The sequence below is a fragment of the Phycodurus eques genome, chromosome 14, assembly GCF_024500275.1.
Source record: "Phycodurus eques isolate BA_2022a chromosome 14, UOR_Pequ_1.1, whole genome shotgun sequence".
Taxonomy (NCBI): domain Eukaryota; kingdom Metazoa; phylum Chordata; class Actinopteri; order Syngnathiformes; family Syngnathidae; genus Phycodurus; species Phycodurus eques.
This window is the reverse complement of record NC_084538.1, coordinates 18,843,394-18,863,504: the sequence shown is the minus strand read 5'-3', so window position 1 is coordinate 18,863,504 and position 20,111 is coordinate 18,843,394. Positions and strand designations below refer to the sequence as shown.

General features: G+C 39.5%; 3 protein-coding genes across 3 annotated transcripts; 2 read left to right on the top strand and 1 right to left on the bottom strand.

The window, feature by feature from the left end:
* Positions 1-84: 84 nt before the first annotated feature.
* trmt61b (tRNA methyltransferase 61B) lies at positions 85-4,737 on the top strand. The gene is made up of 7 exons (XM_061696580.1): positions 85-1,096; positions 1,829-1,931; positions 3,142-3,332; positions 3,430-3,521; positions 4,253-4,452; positions 4,518-4,592; positions 4,673-4,737. The coding sequence occupies exons 1-7, from the start codon at positions 290-292 to the stop codon at positions 4,705-4,707; spliced, it is 1,503 nt and encodes a 500-aa protein (XP_061552564.1). The 5' UTR covers positions 85-289; the 3' UTR covers positions 4,708-4,737.
* Positions 4,738-5,642: 905 nt separating this feature from the next.
* On the bottom strand, positions 5,643-8,331 carry spdya (speedy/RINGO cell cycle regulator family member A). Its single transcript, XM_061696936.1, has 6 exons — positions 8,094-8,331; positions 7,958-8,016; positions 7,800-7,885; positions 7,073-7,244; positions 6,563-6,908; positions 5,643-5,701 (listed from the first exon to the last, which is right to left on the bottom strand). Exons 1-6 carry the CDS (start codon positions 8,329-8,331, stop codon positions 5,643-5,645), a joined length of 960 nt encoding a protein of 319 aa, XP_061552920.1.
* A 5,026-nt stretch (positions 8,332-13,357) lies between these two features.
* Positions 13,358-18,202, top strand: pcare1 (photoreceptor cilium actin regulator 1). Its single transcript, XM_061696935.1, has 3 exons — positions 13,358-13,361; positions 14,376-15,369; positions 17,538-18,202. The coding sequence occupies exons 1-3, from the start codon at positions 13,358-13,360 to the stop codon at positions 17,671-17,673; spliced, it is 1,134 nt and encodes a 377-aa protein (XP_061552919.1). The 3' UTR covers positions 17,674-18,202.
* The last annotated feature ends 1,909 nt before the right edge of the window (positions 18,203-20,111 follow it).

The following is a 20,111-nucleotide window of genomic DNA, read 5'->3' as shown; positions in this document are numbered from 1 at the left end:
TGCAACACCGCTCTCTGCAGGAAATGTTTAATTACAACAACTGTCGCGCAATTATGACGTCATGTACCTGCGTTTTCAAGCATGGTTACCTACCAGTAATACAACAAATATGCTTTGGAGTAATGCTGCTGACAAAAATTTTTATTTCCTCTCTGATATATGAGAGTTTAGCAAGGTACGTTGTTGTGTTTATTTTTTTAAATGTTTAATTTACCTCGCGTTTAGTCATTTAGGCGAGACCAAATCCAAATTGTCTCTTCTAGTTTTTAAATGAAAATCGTGTGACTTAATGATAGTAGAAATGCCTTGTGCTGGATTTTTTATTTTGTCCAGACTGGTACGTATTTACACGTCCACTCTAGGTCATCGCAGACACAGACACATTGTTGTAAAATTTAATTCAAGTAGGCTGGAAATGAAAGCTTTTTCAACAGGCTGTGTGAAATGTAGCAATGATGACAGAGATAACTCAAAAACATCACTCCTGAACACCAAGATGACAGCTAGACAATCGCTGTTGTCCGGGAGGCGATCCCTGTCTCCCCTAGAGAGGATTAGTAGCCTGCTTCCACAAAATGCATTGAGCCCTGAGGTGACGCAGCTGAGAGAACAGAACCAACCACATGAAGAGGATACATGTATGCAAGAAGAACTGAACAACTCTGAATCTTTGGCCACTCTGTCCAAGCAAGAACAAAATACAGGTTTAGACACAAACGATGCAGCATCTTTGAAAGAATATAATTCTGACACAAGCAATGATGTGGATGCACAGTTCGACACATCAAAGTCCCAGTTCAATGGAACACAATCGATGTCACCTACTCGCTTGCGGAAGACTACACTTGCATATGGGGAGGTGCTAGTAGCCGAGTATCATAGGAAAAGACATGTGGAGTTCAGGAAGATGTTCCAGCTTCAGATTGGAACACGTCTCCAGACCAGCTGGGGGATTATCCTGCATGATGATGTAGCTGGGCAGCTGGCAGGTCACTTCCAGAAGACAAGCAGAGGGGTTCCCATCTTCATACGACGTGCCAGTTTGGATGATTATGTGCTGTATATGAAGAGGGGCCCTGCTATCTCCTACCCAAAGGTATATACAACAAATGGCAAACACATTGTGTTAATTTTTATTATACCAGTGGCAACTCTTCAATAGTGTATAACATCATACCAATAATGAATGGTCAAGAGAGGGCGCTAGGGCGCTGCCCACTCAATTGACTCACCTTGAATAAGACAAAAATTAAATAATGAAAATGAAATCCATCCATCCATTTTCTTTACCGCTTATCCTCACTAGGGTCGCGGGCTGCTGGAGACTATCCCAGCTATCTTCGGGCGGGTTACACCCCAAACCGGTCGCCAGCCTATCGCAAGGCACATAGAAACCAACAACCATTCGCACTCACATTCACACCTACGGGCAATTTAGAGTCTTCAATCAACCTACCCTGCCTGTGTTTGGGATGTGGGAGGAAACCGGATTGCCTGGAGAAAACACACCCAGGCACGGGGAGAACATGCAAACTCCACACAGGCGGGGCTGGGATTTGAACCCCGGCCACGGTGGCCATCAGTCGGCCACCGTGCCGGTTTAAATGTTTATAACTAGGTTATGGTTTATATTTTCCCCCTTTATCAATTGAGATGTGCAAGTTATAGGTCACGTTAAAGAAAAAAAAAATCATAAAAACCTGGAATTTGAACAGGATTATATGAAGACTTTTTTTATCCACTCCACTGTATTTGATGATGATGTTTTGTCATTAAATTGCAGATCAAAGTGCTCACACATTTGGTGTAATCTTTTTCTATCACTCAGGACGCCAGCACAATGCTGATGATGATGGACGTCACAGAGGGAGACTATGTACTGGAGTCAGGCTCTGGGTCTGGGGCCATGTCTCTGTTTTTGTCTCGGGCAGGTATGCACCCACCATCATATCATGACATGACATGATAGATAGTGTATATACTTGTGTATACCACTGGAGTGGCCACTGAGTGCATTTTTACATGTCCCAGTGCAGTGATTGTCAGAGTTTGGTACGGTACGCGGGCTCTCTCTAGTGGTAGTAAAAAGACTCACATGCACAAATACAGGTGCATCTACTGTAATTTCTTGTGTATAATGTGCATTTCTTTCTCCCCAATAATTGTCAAAAGTCAATAGTGTGCATTATACATAAGTATAGGGGAAAATGGAAAAAACCTCCACATTTTATAAATGCATGCCCCCATTTAGAGGTTATAAAAAAGCTGTACACATTCATTCCAATATGCCACCGCCACCTAGCGGTTATGAAAAAGGTGTAGACTACACTTTCATTCCAACATGACATTCAAATATCTTGCTGGCTCTGCATGTTTTTGAACAATTGTCATGAAGGTAAAATTAAAATTGTACCGGCATTACCACATTATTTTTTATTGCTCAGTGACTGTGTTTTGTATGTATTTGTGTCTCAAAAGTATTCTCTGTGAATTGACTGTCTGTTGTCGAACTAGAGCGGCTTCAACTACTGGAGACAAATTCCTTGTTTGTTTTGGACATACTTGGCAAATAAAGATGATTCTGATGGTGAATTTGCAGTTTTCATTAGTTGTAAGATCATCAACATTATAAAATCATGGAATGTTTAACTCTGTGGGTTTTGAATAATAATTATGAGTTAAGATTTTTCAATTTAGTTACTGAAATACATTTTAAAATGTTACCTACAATAGTCTAATTTTATTGAGATGCACCTGTACAATTGTGTTCTATTTTACTTTTTAGTACAATATATTTGGGTTTAAGCTATAAAAATTGTTAGTTTTTAAACTTTTTTAAAGATACTAATTCTGTTTACCTTATGTGCTATACATTTTTATTCAATTGTTAAGTCGCTTTTTTAAATTGTCCTATATTTAAGTGCAGTGTTAATGCGCAAAAACCATAACGTTACAATGACTTACTACAATATTACTTTTTAGGAATAAAACCTGTCTTGTTTTTGATAAAAACGCTATATTTTAATGTTGGTCATTATGGTTGTACTCGGAGAGCGACATACTGTATTTGGTTAGATCGTATTTGGCATAAAATGTTTTAAGTACTGCTCTCCTGGTAAAATGTTTATGTATTTTCTTCAGTGGCCTCCAGGGGCAGCGTGCTGAGTGTTGACATCAGAGAGGATCACCTCAGAAGAGCAATGCTAAACTACCAGCGTTGGAGGGCCTCATGGAGAGCGCGTCAAGGGGAAGAGTGGCCTGACAATGTAGAGTTTCATAACGCTGACCTTCGTACGGCTTCATCTCTTCTCGCCCGTCGGGCATTCACTGCGGTCAGTTTTTGGTCGCAGCAGTGTTTTCGAAGCAACGCTGGGGGCGGTAGGTTTGGTGACGGAAGGTGTTTTACTGATTGGATTATGTCAATTGCAGGTTGCTCTTGATCTGATAAACCCACACCTTGTTTTGCCCACTGTGATTCCACATCTGCACCCCGGAGCTGTATGTGCTGTCTACCTCGCAAAGTGTGTAACGTATTCCTCATAAAGAATGCTCTTTCACATAGTTATTAATTAGTTGTTAATTTTGTTATCATTTTTTACAAAAAACAACAACAACAATAGACAGCCACCGAAACATTAACTTAGGTGGCAGGAGGAAGGATGTTTATTTAAAGTAATACTTTTATCTAAAGATAAAATTCTAATCAAACCATGAACTGAACTCCATTCTCCATCAGCCATCCATTTCCTCTACAGTACTGCTTGTCCCCATTAGGGTCACGGCATGGGTGACCTGGGACCTATCCCAGCTGATATTGGGCGAGGTGTGGGGTACACCCTGGACTAGTCGACAGCCAATTGCAGGGAACAACCATTCACTATCACATTCAGTCCTCTGGGCAATTTATCTTATGTCTTCAAAGAACCTAACATGCTTATTTTTGGAATGTGGGAGGAGAAAACTGCATGCAATCTTGGGGAGAACATGTGAACTCCACACAGGAAAGCTGGTACCAAGATCCCAAACCCAGAAGTGTGAGACAGAAGTGCTAACCACTAAACTACGGTGATGCACCCCTTTCTCTTTTAGCCTAACTGTGTAGCCATTATAGCAATATTTATTTTGATTTTGTCTGAACCCCACCAAACGTCACTTTCTTAGTTCCTTGTAGTTGTTCACCCTCTGCATCTGTCGCAAAGATGTTCACACTTTGTTCACATTTTCTGTTCCTGCCCCCCAACCTCCTCTTCAGTATAACACAGGTGATTGACCTACTGGAAGGGCTTCGATGCTCAGCGCTCCCTCTGCTGTGCGAACGCATCTTCGAAGTTCCCACCCGGGACTGGCTTGTTGGCCCTGCCCTTCTTAAAGATGGGGGTTATTGCTCGAAGAAAGCATTGAACCTCAATGAAACCCCGAGAGAAGAGACCACTTCAGATGGTCCAGAACAAGGTGAGTTTACTGTGTTTGCATCTTTTGGAAATATCAACAAGTTAAATTATACTACCTGTATTTAGTTCCAGAGGAACATCCAGCCTTTGGGAGTGTCCCATACATTGCCAGACCTCACCCAGCACAGTGGAGCCACACAGGTTAGTCAGTTTTAGCAGAATTAAAGTTTTGTTTTAAGTTGGGTTTTTTTATGGAAGTGTTCATAATCTTACATTTCCAGCATTCCTGGTGAAGCTGAGGAAGTTTGTGAGATAGCTGCTCAGCCTGATGAAGAAAAGATTGCACACTTCGTTTTTGTTCTTTTGTAAACATGTAATGTGTAAAATAAAGAACAAAAGACAATGCTTTTTGGTTATTGTCACATTACTGTATGTCAAACTACCTAGATTTTAATAATTGCAAAATGAATAACTTGTAATTATATATATATTTATATATATATGCCTTTCAAGCGACGCAAGGATGAAATTGAAACTGGAGAAAGGAGAAAAATCAACCAAGAACACATACAGTTGGTCAAACACTTAACTAGAAGACCACGCACAATGGAGACATTCTCCAAGGCTGGAAAATAGCAATTTCAATCAGCCCCAAATTGTACACCTTCGTAGATTACCAACCTCATGCATGTGCACACCCCCCCACCCTCTTCTTATTGATTCATTATTCAGCAGTTATGTAAAAACTTGTCCTATCTCACAATGTCAACAAACCGGGGGAAAAAAAAAAAAAAAAGCAAGGAGGAATCTCTTCCGGCCCAGTTTAGGTTTTTTTCAGGTGTGTGTGTGATGCTGCTAGCAATTTCAAGCAAAATAAAAAATATGACATTTCACAAAGATAGTCTTTATTGACAATTCAAAACACCAACATGTGAGTATGTACCACCAAATTGAGCAATTAGTGTTAAATTATGTTAAACATTGTGCATTAATTAAGTTTAATTACAGGTGGTTGTTATGCTGCAAGTATTTAAATATATAAATACCAAGAAGGGTGTGTGAGATAAATAAGCTTTTCAACCATATTCTTTGGTGTTTTACAGACAACACTAATCTTGAATGTGAACACTCCCATTAGCAATACAGCCACTGAAGGCGATGGGTGTTGTTTGTATAAAAGACATTTGGTAAAACAAGGTGGGAAATTGAAACAGGATGATGGGAACGACGCAGATGTGATGAGAAACTTTACTATCTGTTGATCCACTCCATGGAAGCGTCATAAATGGACGAGTTGGAAGACTCGTTGCCTACCAGAGAAGACAGAAAAATGTCAACTAATGATTGATTATAAATAACAAATCAAAGACTTGGTCATTTCTAGTTGTTCTGCTTTATTTTGCTTTGGGTCAACCGTGTCAAGTGTAAATGCTATGAAAGTCAGGTAATGAGTGTTTTCCAGTTTTTATTACACTTACTGTAACTGTTGTACTGAAATACACTGTATATTTAATGTAGATGATTTTTGTCAGGAGTGTTGTTTAAGGTAAGGAGTATACCACTGCACAATAAGAAACAAGTAGCTCAAGAAGCAGGGCAATATTAAACCGAGGATGTTCAAGTTTCACTCTTCGCAAAATACCATTGGAACTAATCATATAATAGCAAGTAAAGTGCTGTTGTGTTCCTTATCCACCCATGCTAATTCAGCATACTTTTGGTGATATACTGTATCTCTGCATCAAGAAGTACAGGTCTGCACCCCACTCTTGTATTGGACCTCATTAGCTTGTACTGATGTACCTAATGTTGTAACTGAATAAATAATACCACTGTTAATCCTGTTCAGGATCAAAGCAAAGTTGGAGCCTATTTCCGTGGCATTAGGATGAGAGATGGGGTACACCCTGAACTGACTGGTTACTGTATGTACAGTATATACAATAACAAACAGAACTAATATATTGCAGCTGTCAATTCCCAGTTTAAGAATAACAAAGTTAACCCCACCCTTTGTTTCTGGCCAGGGAGCAAGGGGTATTTTAGGTCCTTCACTAATAAAACTTGCTCAATGCTTTTAAGTTGTATCACAGTAGGAAGCCCTTGTCATACTACGTGAGCCTTATTTTAATACAAATAATGCATGTCGTGGATCCAGTTATGGCACCTACCAACTGCCTCACTGCATTGGGAAGAATGCTGGGTTTGGTCCCTGGTCTCAATTCTCCCCGTGCGAGTGGCAGTGGCCCTGGGAAGGGTTTCCTCCAAACTCAGGTGAGTGCTGAGAGGGAGTGTAGGGTTGCAGCTTTGCACGGAGGAGCTTCTGGGTATAGAGGGGAGGTACAGCTGCTGATTGAATGTGCTCTTGCAGCTGCAGTGGGCACAAGGGACTGGAGAGGCTGTCGGCCCGCGTGGAAGACGGGCTGTGTCTCTTTCCTCATAATGCCTCTGAGCGCCACTGTGTTGCTCTGAGCGCTCTCGTTTCCACACAAAGTGAGATGGCATGATGGCCATCACCTGTAAGCACACAAAGCATCATCAAGTAGACACAAGAGAAAAGAAAGAGTGCTAAGGCGCCAGTCGAAAAAAGCCATTGACAGAGCTTATGGTATGACACCAAAGTAAAAGCAATCCATGGAAACATAATTTTTGAGTCTGAACAGGCAATTCTGTTTGTTTACCTCTTCACAGCAGCGCCTGCTGACAGCCGCTCTGTACTCAATGCGCACCCAAAACCTGTCCCGCTGCTTGAGAAATTGTGGAAGTTTCTTCCTCCAGGTCTTACCCAGTGCCCAGGGAAAAATCTCATATTTACTCTCCTCCTCTTCTTCCTCCATGGTGTTGGCAAGATACCTGCATTGTGAGCATATTAGTTGATTGCAGGGGTTCCAGCTTGCTAAGAAGTAATTGAATTGTGACAAGATTGTGGCATGCAGTTCATATATTAAAATAATAAGGCTATATTGAAACAACATCCAAAATATTAGCTATATCTGAATAATTGAGGTACATATCAAGAGCTTAAAACGATCATTTGCAACTAAATGTCATATTTTCATTATATTACATTGTGGAAAATTTACATCATATTCTATTGTATATTGCATTCACAGTTTTTAATGCCAATATGTACTGTATACTGTTATAATATTGTGCGACCTTTGTCCGGAGTGAAATTAAGCAGCTGACCGTGCAAATGTTTGTGGGAAAATATAAGCATATGTCCTGTGTGTACGAATCTATCAGATTCTCCCGCCCACGTCAACTCGCTCTCACTAATCAACTCATCTGAGCTTACTAAAATATTGTAGATGTACGATTTCTACATATATAATCACTGGAAGGCAAAACTTTATGCAGTTATACCCAATTTTGTGTCTGGAGAGTGCAAATGTTCTCTGAACTTACAGTGCAATGAAAAAGTTCTTCTTGGTGTATTCTGCAATGGTCAAATGTGACCTTTTGAAGTAGACAAAAACCATGGCCAGAAGATACTGCAAATTAGATTTGACAAGACATGAGTTGGAGCATTAACATTAATAATTATCCGAAAGGTAAATGATTACCTTGTCAGTCATTTTACAGCAACAGTCCATCAACAAAAAGTCATAGATTAGGTCATCATCTGAAATGAAGTTCATCATGATTAATTTGAGGGTATGCTTAAATAATGCAATGGATAGGGATGTTGATTTTTCTCACCAAAAAGTTTAAAGTATGATGCCATTTCCTCTTGCTGAATGGCAATTGTTGGTGGCAGAGTGCTTCTACGACAATACATCTCATTCCTGCAGCAACTCTTCCCCGGTTGACCCTGTTCTTCCTGGATGTTGCCGGTTCTTTTAAGCTTGAGTCCTCTCCTGTCCTGGAAGGAGGTCTCTCTGGAGGTTACCACACAGGGATTCGGGGTTCGGCACCACTGGGCTGTCCGTTTCATCATGCTGATGTCTGGGACACTCGAGATGAAAGGCAGCCTGGTGTGATAAGGAGAGGAAATCTGTGACCTCAATTTAAATGATGAGCGGTTCAGTTGTATTCAATTGTGATTCACTCACAAGATAACATTTTCTTATACACAGTAAAATGAAATAAAAACCTTTTCAGATTCAATACAATTTAAGCCATTCTTGAAACCTGAAACTGTGAAAAATGACATTTACAGTAATATTCATAGGCATTTATTGTTGACGTCATATTTTATGATTTTGTAAAAACAATTTCAGTTTTACAACAGAGGGTGAAGAAAGAATAAGGTTGTTTCCACAAGTTCATGCCCCATGTCATACCTTCTTAATTTCAATAACAAAATAGTACAGAACAGTATATATAAAACAAACATTTATGAAGAATACAGCCTTACAGAACAGTAGCAATGTGAACATAGAAGAATAGCATCCATAATTGTAACACTAAAATCACTGTAAACATGAAACATGATAAAAGACAAAAATGAGCGAGGTATAAAAGTTTGAGCGACAGTAAAAGGATTTTTTTTTTTTTAAAGTCATACATCACTTATTTACGGAAGCGTATTGAATTAACTTGGATAATAAAACAAACTGTTTTTCTGAGTAATTTTTTTTGGGAGGGCTTTTGTTTTTTTCATATTTCTCTCTGTTTTTCTGAGTATTTTCTTCTGTTTTTCTGACTAATTATTTATTTCAGTTTTTCTGTCTATTTCCCCCCCCCCCGGTTTTTCTGAGTAATTAGACAGAAAAACCGAGAAAAATAATTATTCAGAAAAAAATATAGAAAAAAAAATACTCAGAACACAAAAAAAGGTATTCAAAAAAACAAAACCCTCAAAAAAATTACTGAGAAAAACAAGATTATATATATATATATATATATATATATCCAAGTGAATGCAATACGCTTCAGTACTTATTCAATTTGTCTTTGACCACATCTAATTTCAAGACGCTAGCTATTTCATCTGATTGCGATTTGTGAAAGACTCGTTCAGAACAAGCAGTTTATGCCAGATTCAAGTTCAAGCGGGGCTCATTGTACTCAAATGACTGTATTTGACGTGGTGACTTTTTAGTCTGTCAGCTGCTCTCCAAAATGTCCTAAATGACCGGAACATGGCCGCACAACTAGATAGCAGAAGACATCTAATTGTGTATAAGGCCATTACAAACGTCACGTTAAATCCATTTCTCACCGCGGTGGTACTGCTGAAATACTTCCGAGGGATTTTAGCAGCTAACGTTAGCTTGAAGCAACCAGAAATTCCAGGTGTCGCTTTAAGTTTAGTGCCAATTAGTCAGAGACCGGTTCTGAAGCCATATTCCCCCAAAAGACAAATAGTGAGGAGAGCGGAAAGATGCTAGTTTGTTGAGCAAATGTTGAGAGAAACACTCCCCTCTCCCTTCAACGCTGAGTTAGTGACATCGGCCGTGCGCGCGCAGTGCCCCGTGCCAATAGGAGGACGAGGACGCGGCCGCGCGCGTCGCCTTCTTTGGTTGCCACGCAGCTTTGGGACTCGAGCAGAGCGATGGCTCGCTCATCTTGCCTCCCTTTGAGCTTTCTGACAGCTCCTCCTCAGACTGTTATCCGTTTCTTCTGGAAATGGACACTTGCCCGTAAACTGTGACAAGATATCTGCACATTTATCTTGGCTGATATATATATATATATATATATATATATATATATATATTGTAACTTTGAGTTTACCTTGCAAGAATGTACTTCGTAAAATGTGTCGCCTCATTTAAACATAAAATACTAATGAATCTCAAAAAATACTAATGAATCTCATTATATAGCTTGTGAAGTGAGCTTTTATTTTCACAAATGTAATGGCATGTTTTTATTTTATTTTGTGTTATTTATTCTTGTATTTGTTGTTTATGTATGTTTATCTACTAATTCCTGGATTTTTTTTAAATTAATTTTTTTTGAACATTTTGATACAGGAGCACCTACATACACTTGAACAGTATCCATTTTTCCTGGAGTAAACCAGCTCGCTATAGTGAGTGCTAAAAATACCAAAAATGGACCTTAGCGTTACTTTTGGGACTTGGACTTGACATATGAAATACAATGTACAACATGTGAAACACATTAACGCAAATTTACTTTTGTGACTACTGTAACTACAAATGTATAACATTGTTTTTCTGTTCCAAGTTACTGAAAACAGTAAATATGCCTTTGGGGATTAAGCGCAAATGAACGTGTTTACTCCCAGACGAATGAGAGTTCCAACACCATTGCTTAACAACAGACAGACAGACAGACAGACAGACAAATAGTTTGTTCATCCTGTTGGGGAAATTCAAGAAATTCAATACTATATGTAAAATATAATCTGTCCGGATGTGGCCCCCGAACTACAAAACACATAATTGGAGATCCTCATGCTTGTACAATCCCACGCCAAAATCCTCATGTTAGTCAGGGAATCAAACCAGCTATAATTATTGTGACCAATATCATCACTATATTGTTGCACATTCTTTGCATTTATATGAAAACAATAAAACAAATAAAATGAACCCGAATGATCCCTTCACTTCAGCCCTAGGGCTTTTTTGTAAGTACAAAACTATCTTGATCTTACGTCTTCCCCCATGTTTTGTGTTGAAAAATAAAATGCATTACACAGTAACACGTGTGCAACCAACATCTTCTTTTTTGTGTCTTACTTTTATAGTGCAGTTAGTTAACAAACTATAATACAAAAGCCAAAACTGACCATCTGAAATTTTATTGTAGTTTACTGCTTTTTAATCACAGGGCTTTTGTAAACGGGCATTGACCGGAAATTGTGCGTAAGAGTGAAGAATGTGAATTACGACACCACCAATGTCTCCTAATAATAATGATAAATATACTACATAAATAATAATAAATCGTGTTTTCTTTGGTGCCTCCATAACTACTCTAAAATATTTGCCAACTGCAAAGAGATAATCATGCAAGAAGAACTCTGGGAAAATCCCTCCATCCATTTTCTATACCACTTCTCCACACTCAGGGTCGCCGGTGTGCCACAGCCTATCCCAGCTGACTTTGTGCGAGAGCCAGGGTATACCCGAGAACTGGTCGCCAGCCAGTCACAGGGCATCAGGGAAAATCCTTAGCGATTTATAGCATCTCAGTCACGACCTCTTAATTACGATTATTTACTTGAGTTATTTCATTTTACTGTGCAAATGCTCCACTGTGAGAGATATATTTGTGCCAACTATAAAAAGCCAGCTGAGGCCAACCCTCATTACTCAAATGAGCTTATGTGCTTACAAGTAGGCGAGTTTTATATGCTTTAACATGACATATGTACTTGCCGAGGGGTTCGCTGAAAGCCTCACTAATCCTTTCAGCTGCTTGTCTTTTGTCAGATACACAGAGATCCGTTCAAACGCATGCAACAAGACATTTCTACAAACATGACCAGCAATCTGTGGATTTATTTTTCCCATCTATGACACCTGGAAGGGTTACGTCTACATGGATTTATTAGCATTTTGGTTTGGTTGCATCTTCATGAAAAGAGCATTCGACAGATTCATCAGATGTCTCTGCCTTCTGAAGATAATGGATACAGCGGGTGGCTAAGGACACTGGATATTCTTTGCATCATTCACCACTTAATGTACTGTTATGACATCACCAATATGATGGATGTATAAGCTGATCATTATAAATATCAAGAATGGGATGCTCACCATCCAAAGGTAACAATTTGGTGACTCTGGGCTCCTTGAGGAGGGGAAGAATGTTGCCCCCTGCACCTCAAGAGCAGCCCAGAGAAGCTAATTTTACAGATGGAGATAATCATATGTGTACTGGAGCTACAGATGGTGATACTAAAGACAAAAATACAAGCGGACAAAAACTGATATTTCAAAGGGATGTAAATATGCCACCAGAAGAAGATGCATGTGCAACTGTGCCTGCCCCAGAGGTAAATGACAGGGATACAATGAAGAGTCAAAGAATGGACAACAGCACTGTGATACAGAAAAAAGACAAAAACAGGGACAAGCAGGAAGTAACAGAGAAAAAGTCAGGGAAAAAAACAAGAAGAAGTTCCAGAGGTATGAAAGTACTGAAAAAGAAAGAAAAGGAAATGCCAAAAATTGATTTCCCAGAGCCTCTGGTAAAAGCTCACCAAGCTGCTTACGCCTTTTTAAATCCTAGCATAAACAAATATGATGTTGTACTTGGTCTGCTGGAACAAGCAACTCAAACTCAAGTAGCTCTACAGCCAATGGTTTCTTTTATGGCTTTGCGTTATGAAGAAATAATTCGGGCACTGGAAGAAATTGTTGATGAAGGAGAAAAAATGCTAAAAGAAAATGGCGAACATCTTGCTTGGCCAAGTCAAATGAAAAATCTCTCATCTGCTGCACCTTTCAAATCTGGCTCAGCGATAGAACCCCCACCTGATTTGTTGCAGCAGCTGCTTCAATACACCACGCAGCGAATGCAGAATTTGAGTCAGACAGTTGGAGGAATTGGGGACTCTGCCCTGGAGGAGGCAGTGGAATACTTTTCTTCAGTCTCAGAACTTTTAGAGGAGAAGCTGAAAGTCAAACGTTTAGTTGGGACTAGGATAATGCGACTCACATCTCGCATTGAATTAGCATCTCTTCGCAAACTTGGGCCTGAGGATTCTGCACTCTTTAGTGAGGACAGTGGTATTGGGGCTGAGAGTGAATCCCTTGCTGGATCGGAAAAGCACCATAGACGTGTGAGTTGTGAATCTAGCGGAACAAATAGAACTACTCCCTTCAGTCCTATGGAATACACCTCCATGACAGGAGCGTCAGCAAAAAATCTTGCATGTCAAATAAGTCCAACTGTTTCCCTTACTTCATTGAACTCATTAGCTTCTATGTGTACAATGATGGCAAGTGTACAGGGGGACTCGTTACTAGGATCAGTCTCTTTAGATGATGGCGATGAAGATGATGATGAGAATTATAAAATGGATAGAGAGACTAGACATGGGCAAGTAGGGCGGAGAAAGCAATTAAATTATTCACCTGTAAATTGTGAACTACAGAAGCCAATGCGCTTACCCTCCAAGCGCATTGAAAATCCTAAAAATGTAGAAATGACAATCGAAATGAAAAATGCCATGAGTGGCAAAATGCAGTTTGTTCAGCCACCAAGTGCTGGTGCCAAACCAAGGATAGCAGGCAGTCCAAAAACTGGTGGTGCCCAATGGGCTGATGGAAAGGGACCATCTCTAAAGAGATCTCAAACAACTGTTCGAAGAAGTGTGGTTAAAACAACCCCAGCGGTGAAAGAGAGGCGCTCCCGTTCCGTAGAATCCTTGCAGGGCAAAGGGGAGAATCCTACTTTACTTGAACTGGAAAAGTCCCAGAAAAAAATAGGTCAGAGATTAAAGAAAAATAACAAAAGCAAGGAAAACACAAAAGGAAACACAAAGTCTACATCTTCTAAGCAAAACCGGAAAACTTCACTTTCTGATTCTCCTAAGATAAACCAAAAACACCCATCTTTGGAGAAGGCTGGCAATCTACGCGAAAGGGTACCCCTTACCAAGTGCACTAATATGGAGGAAGATGATAAACAAAAAGATAAGGAATCATTGACAGGCCTTGTGAAAGCAACACCACCTCCCAGCCCTCCTCAATCACCAAGACCATCTTCAGCGCTCTTTAGAGGCAGGAATTCTGTGAAAAAGCTCATCGATACCTTTAGTCAAGGTATAGAAGAGATGGACAGCCATAATGTTCTGGGGCCACTTAGAGGTGTACGGAAGTGTGGTGTTCCAGTGTTACCAGGTTTAGGAAATGTCACAACTGTCCTTAGTACTGGGAAAACTAGTTGTAGATCTCAAAGCACTTCAGGTGAAAAGACTGATTATTTAGACCTGGATAGTCTTCCTCCACCCCCATTAGAAGTGATAATGGACAATTCATTTGAAAGTGCCCTTTCAGTTGGTGTAGCAGCTGAAGGGGCAATAAAACCTGTGAAATCACCTATGGTAAAAAGGGCCGGACTGTCACAGCGACTACGGGCGTCAGTTCACTCTGGACCAGTATTACCTAGTAAAGGCGGTGTGGCTCATTGTCGTAAGGGATTTTGTCCTGTTAAAGTGGATTATCAAGTCACAACTAGCTGAGGCAACTCTCAGTCAACCAGATGTTAAAACAGATATTGACCCAATAAAGGAAATCAATTCCACTCTGTTGCAGCAATTCAGAAAAAACAGATACCTTAAACATTCCTCAGAGTCACAGTCTGAGAAATCTTTAACAAATTATGATGCCCCATGCCAATCTGCCAGTCACGAGGACTCAACAAATATACAGGAGAATGAGAACCTCTTAATGCCTGGAATAAACACTACAGTCTCTAAAGTGCCTCCTTCATCTGAAGCCAGTAGTCATTCACTTGCCACTTCACTGCTGTCTAAGGGGCGAATATTGCCATCTACACCTTCTACTTCAAAGTCTTCCCATAGAAGACTTCCTAGTCCTTCCAAATTTAAAAAATCACCAACACCGCCCTCTACAGCTAGTCCCCCAGTTAATAGAAAACTCACCAGTCCACTAGAAGGTCAAAGTAGACTCCCCAGCCCACCGGTTATGAGGTATAGCATTTTAAACTCTCCATACCCTTTGAAAGCACCATCTCCACCTGCTTCACCAAAAGTACAACGATGGTCAAGAGAGAACAGCACGGAAGAATCTGCTCGGTTGATCAGTAATGCGCGTTCTGTTTTCTGCCCAATTTCTCCATCCTTGTTTGAGGCCCAGCCCTGTAAAGCTGCCCAAATGTCTCAAGCCTGGACCTCTGTTGGAGGCTCTTTTCTATCAAATACTCGTGGGATTCGTGGCAGGAGCTCTGTGTCAGTCCATCGACCTCAACCTTTTATTCGTCGAAGTCTTTCAGAAAGAAGAACAAGTTTGAACCTTCAACCTCGATCCCCAGTCCTCTCAGTGGACGAGACCTGCGGAAGTGAGCCTGCAATATGCACACAGGGGTGAGATTTTTTTTTTTTTTAAATGCTTTGTTGTTTTGTTACACATCCCAAATCTGGCAGTATAGTGGTTAGTCCGTCAGCCTCACAACTGATTGTTCTCCCTCGTTAATTGCATGGGTTTTCTCTGAGTCCTCTTGTTTCCTCCCACATTCCAGAAACATTAATGGTAGGTCAATTGAGCACTTTAAATTGTCCAGTGATGTGAATGTGAGTGGGAATATGTTCATATGTGACCTGTGATTGACTGATGATTGGGGATGTGAATTGAAAACAACCGGTTCCCGGTAATTCGATTCCTAGGAATCGTTTGTTTGCTTGCCTGATCAGTCTGGTAATAAATTCCTTTTACATTGCAAATGAGTGATGACGTTACAAGCAAGAGGTGTATTTTTGTTCTGAATTTTCCAAACATGGTGTCAAGTCAGAAGCACTTGAAAGTTTGGCTTTATTTCACGCAAAAAGATGATACCAAGGCTACTTGCAAGACTTTATTTTTGCCAAAGGATGGGAATGCAGTGGACCCCTGCTATTCGCAGGGGATAGGGACCGGGCTGGACCGTAAATTGTGAAAAATCATGGCTAATTGACATCTTTTATAATAGCATTGATTTTATTTTTTTTAAACCCCAAAAAATTTTGAATAACCGAGGATAAGTCAACAATATGCGTTTTGAGGGTTGGGTCCCCCCAAAAATGAAAAAAAAAAAAATGAAAAAAAGTTGAATCCGCGGGTGCCGAACCGCAAGTATGCGGGGGTCCACTGTACTTCCAATATAGACCTGTGCGACATAACGATAGATATTGTAGTGTGATATAAAAAGTCTACCATATAAAAAAAACCTCTTTCATTTATGCAATTATTTTGATGTGTGGGTATTGGTTAAGCTCTGTTGCTACACTAATGCGGTGTCTGAGATGGTAACAATATGTGTTTTATAAACAAGGTGAAAAGATCAGAGTTGCCATTAATTTAATGTCATTTTAAAGAAAAATATATATAGTCTTGTCTATATCACACTGCACTAAGCAGAAATGTCTTCTGTAGTCAGCTGGGTGTGTGTATATATATATATGTATATATATATATATATATATACACACACACATGTATATATACACACACACACACAGTATAAAATGACATCAATGATATCATACAGTATATCATTAGTTTTTTTTCTTTACCTCTCCCTTTGTGAATCAATGCGAGAATTGATGAGGAATCGGATCGATAAGCAGTGTAAGATAATAGAATCGTAATCGCAACATTTTTATCAATTCCCATCCCTACGGATGAACAGTCCAAGCTTTACCCCGCCTCTCACCTAAAGTCATCAGGATAGCCTGACATTAAAAAGAACAAACATGGCGCTCAGTGACATACACTTGCGCTACCCAAACAACACAAATAATATATCGCACGCATGAAAACTTTCCCATTAAGTTAAAACTAGAGCTAAAATATTGATAGTCTAAATATGACATTCTGTATTACATGTCACTGGCGTCGACCGGAATCTCCGTATCTCCAAAACCTTCACTTTTCAGGAAACCAAAAACTCAGCATGTTTGTTGAGCCATTAACAATGCATTGTTGAAGAGGGTAATTTTCAACACCACTTATCCTGGTTAGGGTTGCAGGGACGCTGGAGCCTATCCCAGCTGACTTCGCACCAAAGGCGGACTACACACTGAACTGGTCGCCAGTCAGTCGCAGGGCACATATAGACACGGACAACCATTCGCACTCACATTCACACCGTCACTGAGTGGGAACTGAACCCATGCTGCCCGCACCAAAGTCAGACAAGTGTACCACTACACCATCGGTGACTTATTTTCAATGCTTTTTATTGGTCATTAATTTTGGGAGGGGATGGGGGGGCCTGATCAGTAGTATTGATTTGAGAAAAAATATATAAAACTGACATATTTGGATATGGAGAATTTCATCCCAACACCAGCGATGAACACAGACCATTAGAAGGAAAAGGAAATTCCAATTTGTAAATTTCACTCAATAAATTATTTTTGCCATTTGTTCATTTTCTTAAAACTGCCAATATAAAAACTGAAAAACATTACATAAATTACCCAGCAGACCATTATTTTACCCCCAATTCAACATTTTATGTTACAATTATACATTTTTTTTCTTCTTGTTATAGACTTGATGATGAACCGGACAGAAAAGAGGAATCATGGGGTAGCCAATCAGACCTCAGAGCGACTCAACGTTCTGCATCCCACCCGGATCTTTATGTTGTTGGACAGGCCTTGCACAGAGACTCAACTGACCAATGAATTACCAGTGGGATTATGGATTAAGAGGTTTTAGAGGGGATTTAGGGTGATGGCGCTTCACTGGTCCAAAAGGAGTAACTAACTCTTTTCACCTTGCTGCTGTGCGACACCTTGACAATGATTGTTTAAACAGTTGCACTATTTGAAAAAAATAAAAGTGATGTGTTAATATGACCTGATCTTTCTGTATTATATATATATATATAAATATATACTATTTATCAGCACCTCTGTTTAGCACGTGATACAGGAACAAGTAATTTAGAAATCCAGTTTAAACTCAGCTGTTACCTTTTTTTTTTTTTATTTAAAAAAAAAAGGAAAACAGTTGCTGATACGGTTTGAATTTTCTAAGGAAAGCTGCCTAATTTTCTGAAATATTTGTCAAAACAGATTCAAGAGTTCTAATTAATTGACTTGTTATTAACTACCCAAAATAATGCATCTAATTACTTTCACATTCAACAATAGTCTTATTTTATTTTACTGGTCATCGTGAGTCTTTTTGTACTGTATTTATCAATAAAATGTCTGCAAACAGCTTTCCCTGTTGTAATTCATATTACCCCTGCTCTCTATACATATTATTTTCAACCACCAAATTAATCAGAATAACTATTTAAAATGCTATTTTTTTTTACTCTGCAATTGTTTCTTTCTTTCAAAGTTATTTTTATTGATTTCCAAGTTCCAAATGAAACACACGTATAAAGCCCCACCCTTTTACCCCCTCCTCACACACACACACACACACACACACGCGCACACACACACACACACACACACACACACACACACACACACACCACCTTTGTGTGACTAATGCTAATCTCTAGTTAAGTAGTCAAGTAGTTAGTAGTTGCCTCGTACACGCCTGATCTCCATGAAAATCAGCCAGGTTCTTAAGTTTTTAAACGTCGTGTTGTGTGCTGGTCTGTCTCGCCTCGCATGTATCAGAATCAGAATCAAAATCATCTTTATTTGCCAAGTATGTCCAAAAAACACACAAGGAATCTGTCTTCGGTATATGCACAACATACATTCATGCATTCGGCAAATGAGATAAAAGCACTTCCTCCTCCCTTGGGTGAACTGGTTAGGGGATTGTTTCAAAGCACCTGTGAAAACTTTAAACGTCTACAATGTCATATTTCAAACACAGGATACCCATAGATGACCACGGAGCCACCAAAGATGACAATAGACGGTGTTTAGGCTTCGTTCGTGTTTACGTCTCATATCATATGAGAAAACAACATTTTAGCAAGTTTGACTTCAAACAATCATGCCATCAATCCAAGCTATGCTTGTTAACATAGCATACACAGGAAATCAGCTCTTTCTTTCTTAACTTAGTCTGTTCCTTTGGTTGCGCTCGTGATAGTAAATTTTTTTAAATTTATTTTGTCCTCAACGACATCTTGTTGTGGCGCCATCCATGTACTTAGTTTGTTTCTAGTAATTCGTTATTTTTAGCGTCGACACTTTTCTCATTGTTTTCAGTGTGTACTTTGTGCAGATTGTTGCTCATTTTGTAACGCTAGCTTAGTTTAAAAGTCTTGCAAATTGCGCTTGTTTGTGCCAATATGGAATGTTATTGGTCAAATATGCCAGTTCCCATAGTTATTCATGTAATTTTTCGGTGGGTTGTAAAAAATGATAGGAAGGGCTTCCATGTGTGCTACATTTTCTTTTCAGAACCATGTAATGTGTACAAAATTTTCTCAAGCCATTGGATTTTGGGGAACTGCAAAATCGTTTAGGGGAGCTTAAGATTGGTTTTAGGGTAACACTAAAAGTTGGGCCTCACCACATCCACCGCAATCATTTTGGGGGTTCTGAAGAACATTTCAGGGGGGGGGGGGGTGTCAGCACCCCTAAAATAGGCCTAGTGACACCTCTGCTCAATGCATCTCTTTAAATTGAATTAAGGTTTGTAAAACACACAGTGATGATGGTGCAGCCCCTCTAAACAATGGTCCATGTTCCATCATCTAGTGGTGTATGAAGATCATGTTCCCATATGTTTTTGATTTTAGAGATGGAAGAGAAGTCTGTTGGAAATCAAACTAAGTATGCGCGTATATGATCCCTTTCCCTATTGTGTCAAACCAGGCACTTTATGCCATCCATAATTGTAGTTGGAGGCTTGTTGGGAAACTGTGTTACAACACTTTTAATATAATTTGTAATTTGTGGATACCTAAAGTGATATTAGTGGGGATATTAGATTTTTTTGGTTAGTTGTGCAAAAGAAACAAATTCTATACATAATTTATAGATAATTTGTTTAAAGCCCTAAGGTCCCTCTCAAACTACATTAAAGGCTTTATTACAATTATTTTTGTGTTAGTATATAGAAACACATGGAATTAGAATTTGTATCCTATTATGGCAGAAATTCACATTTTACCCACTTTTCATGCCAACCAGTACCA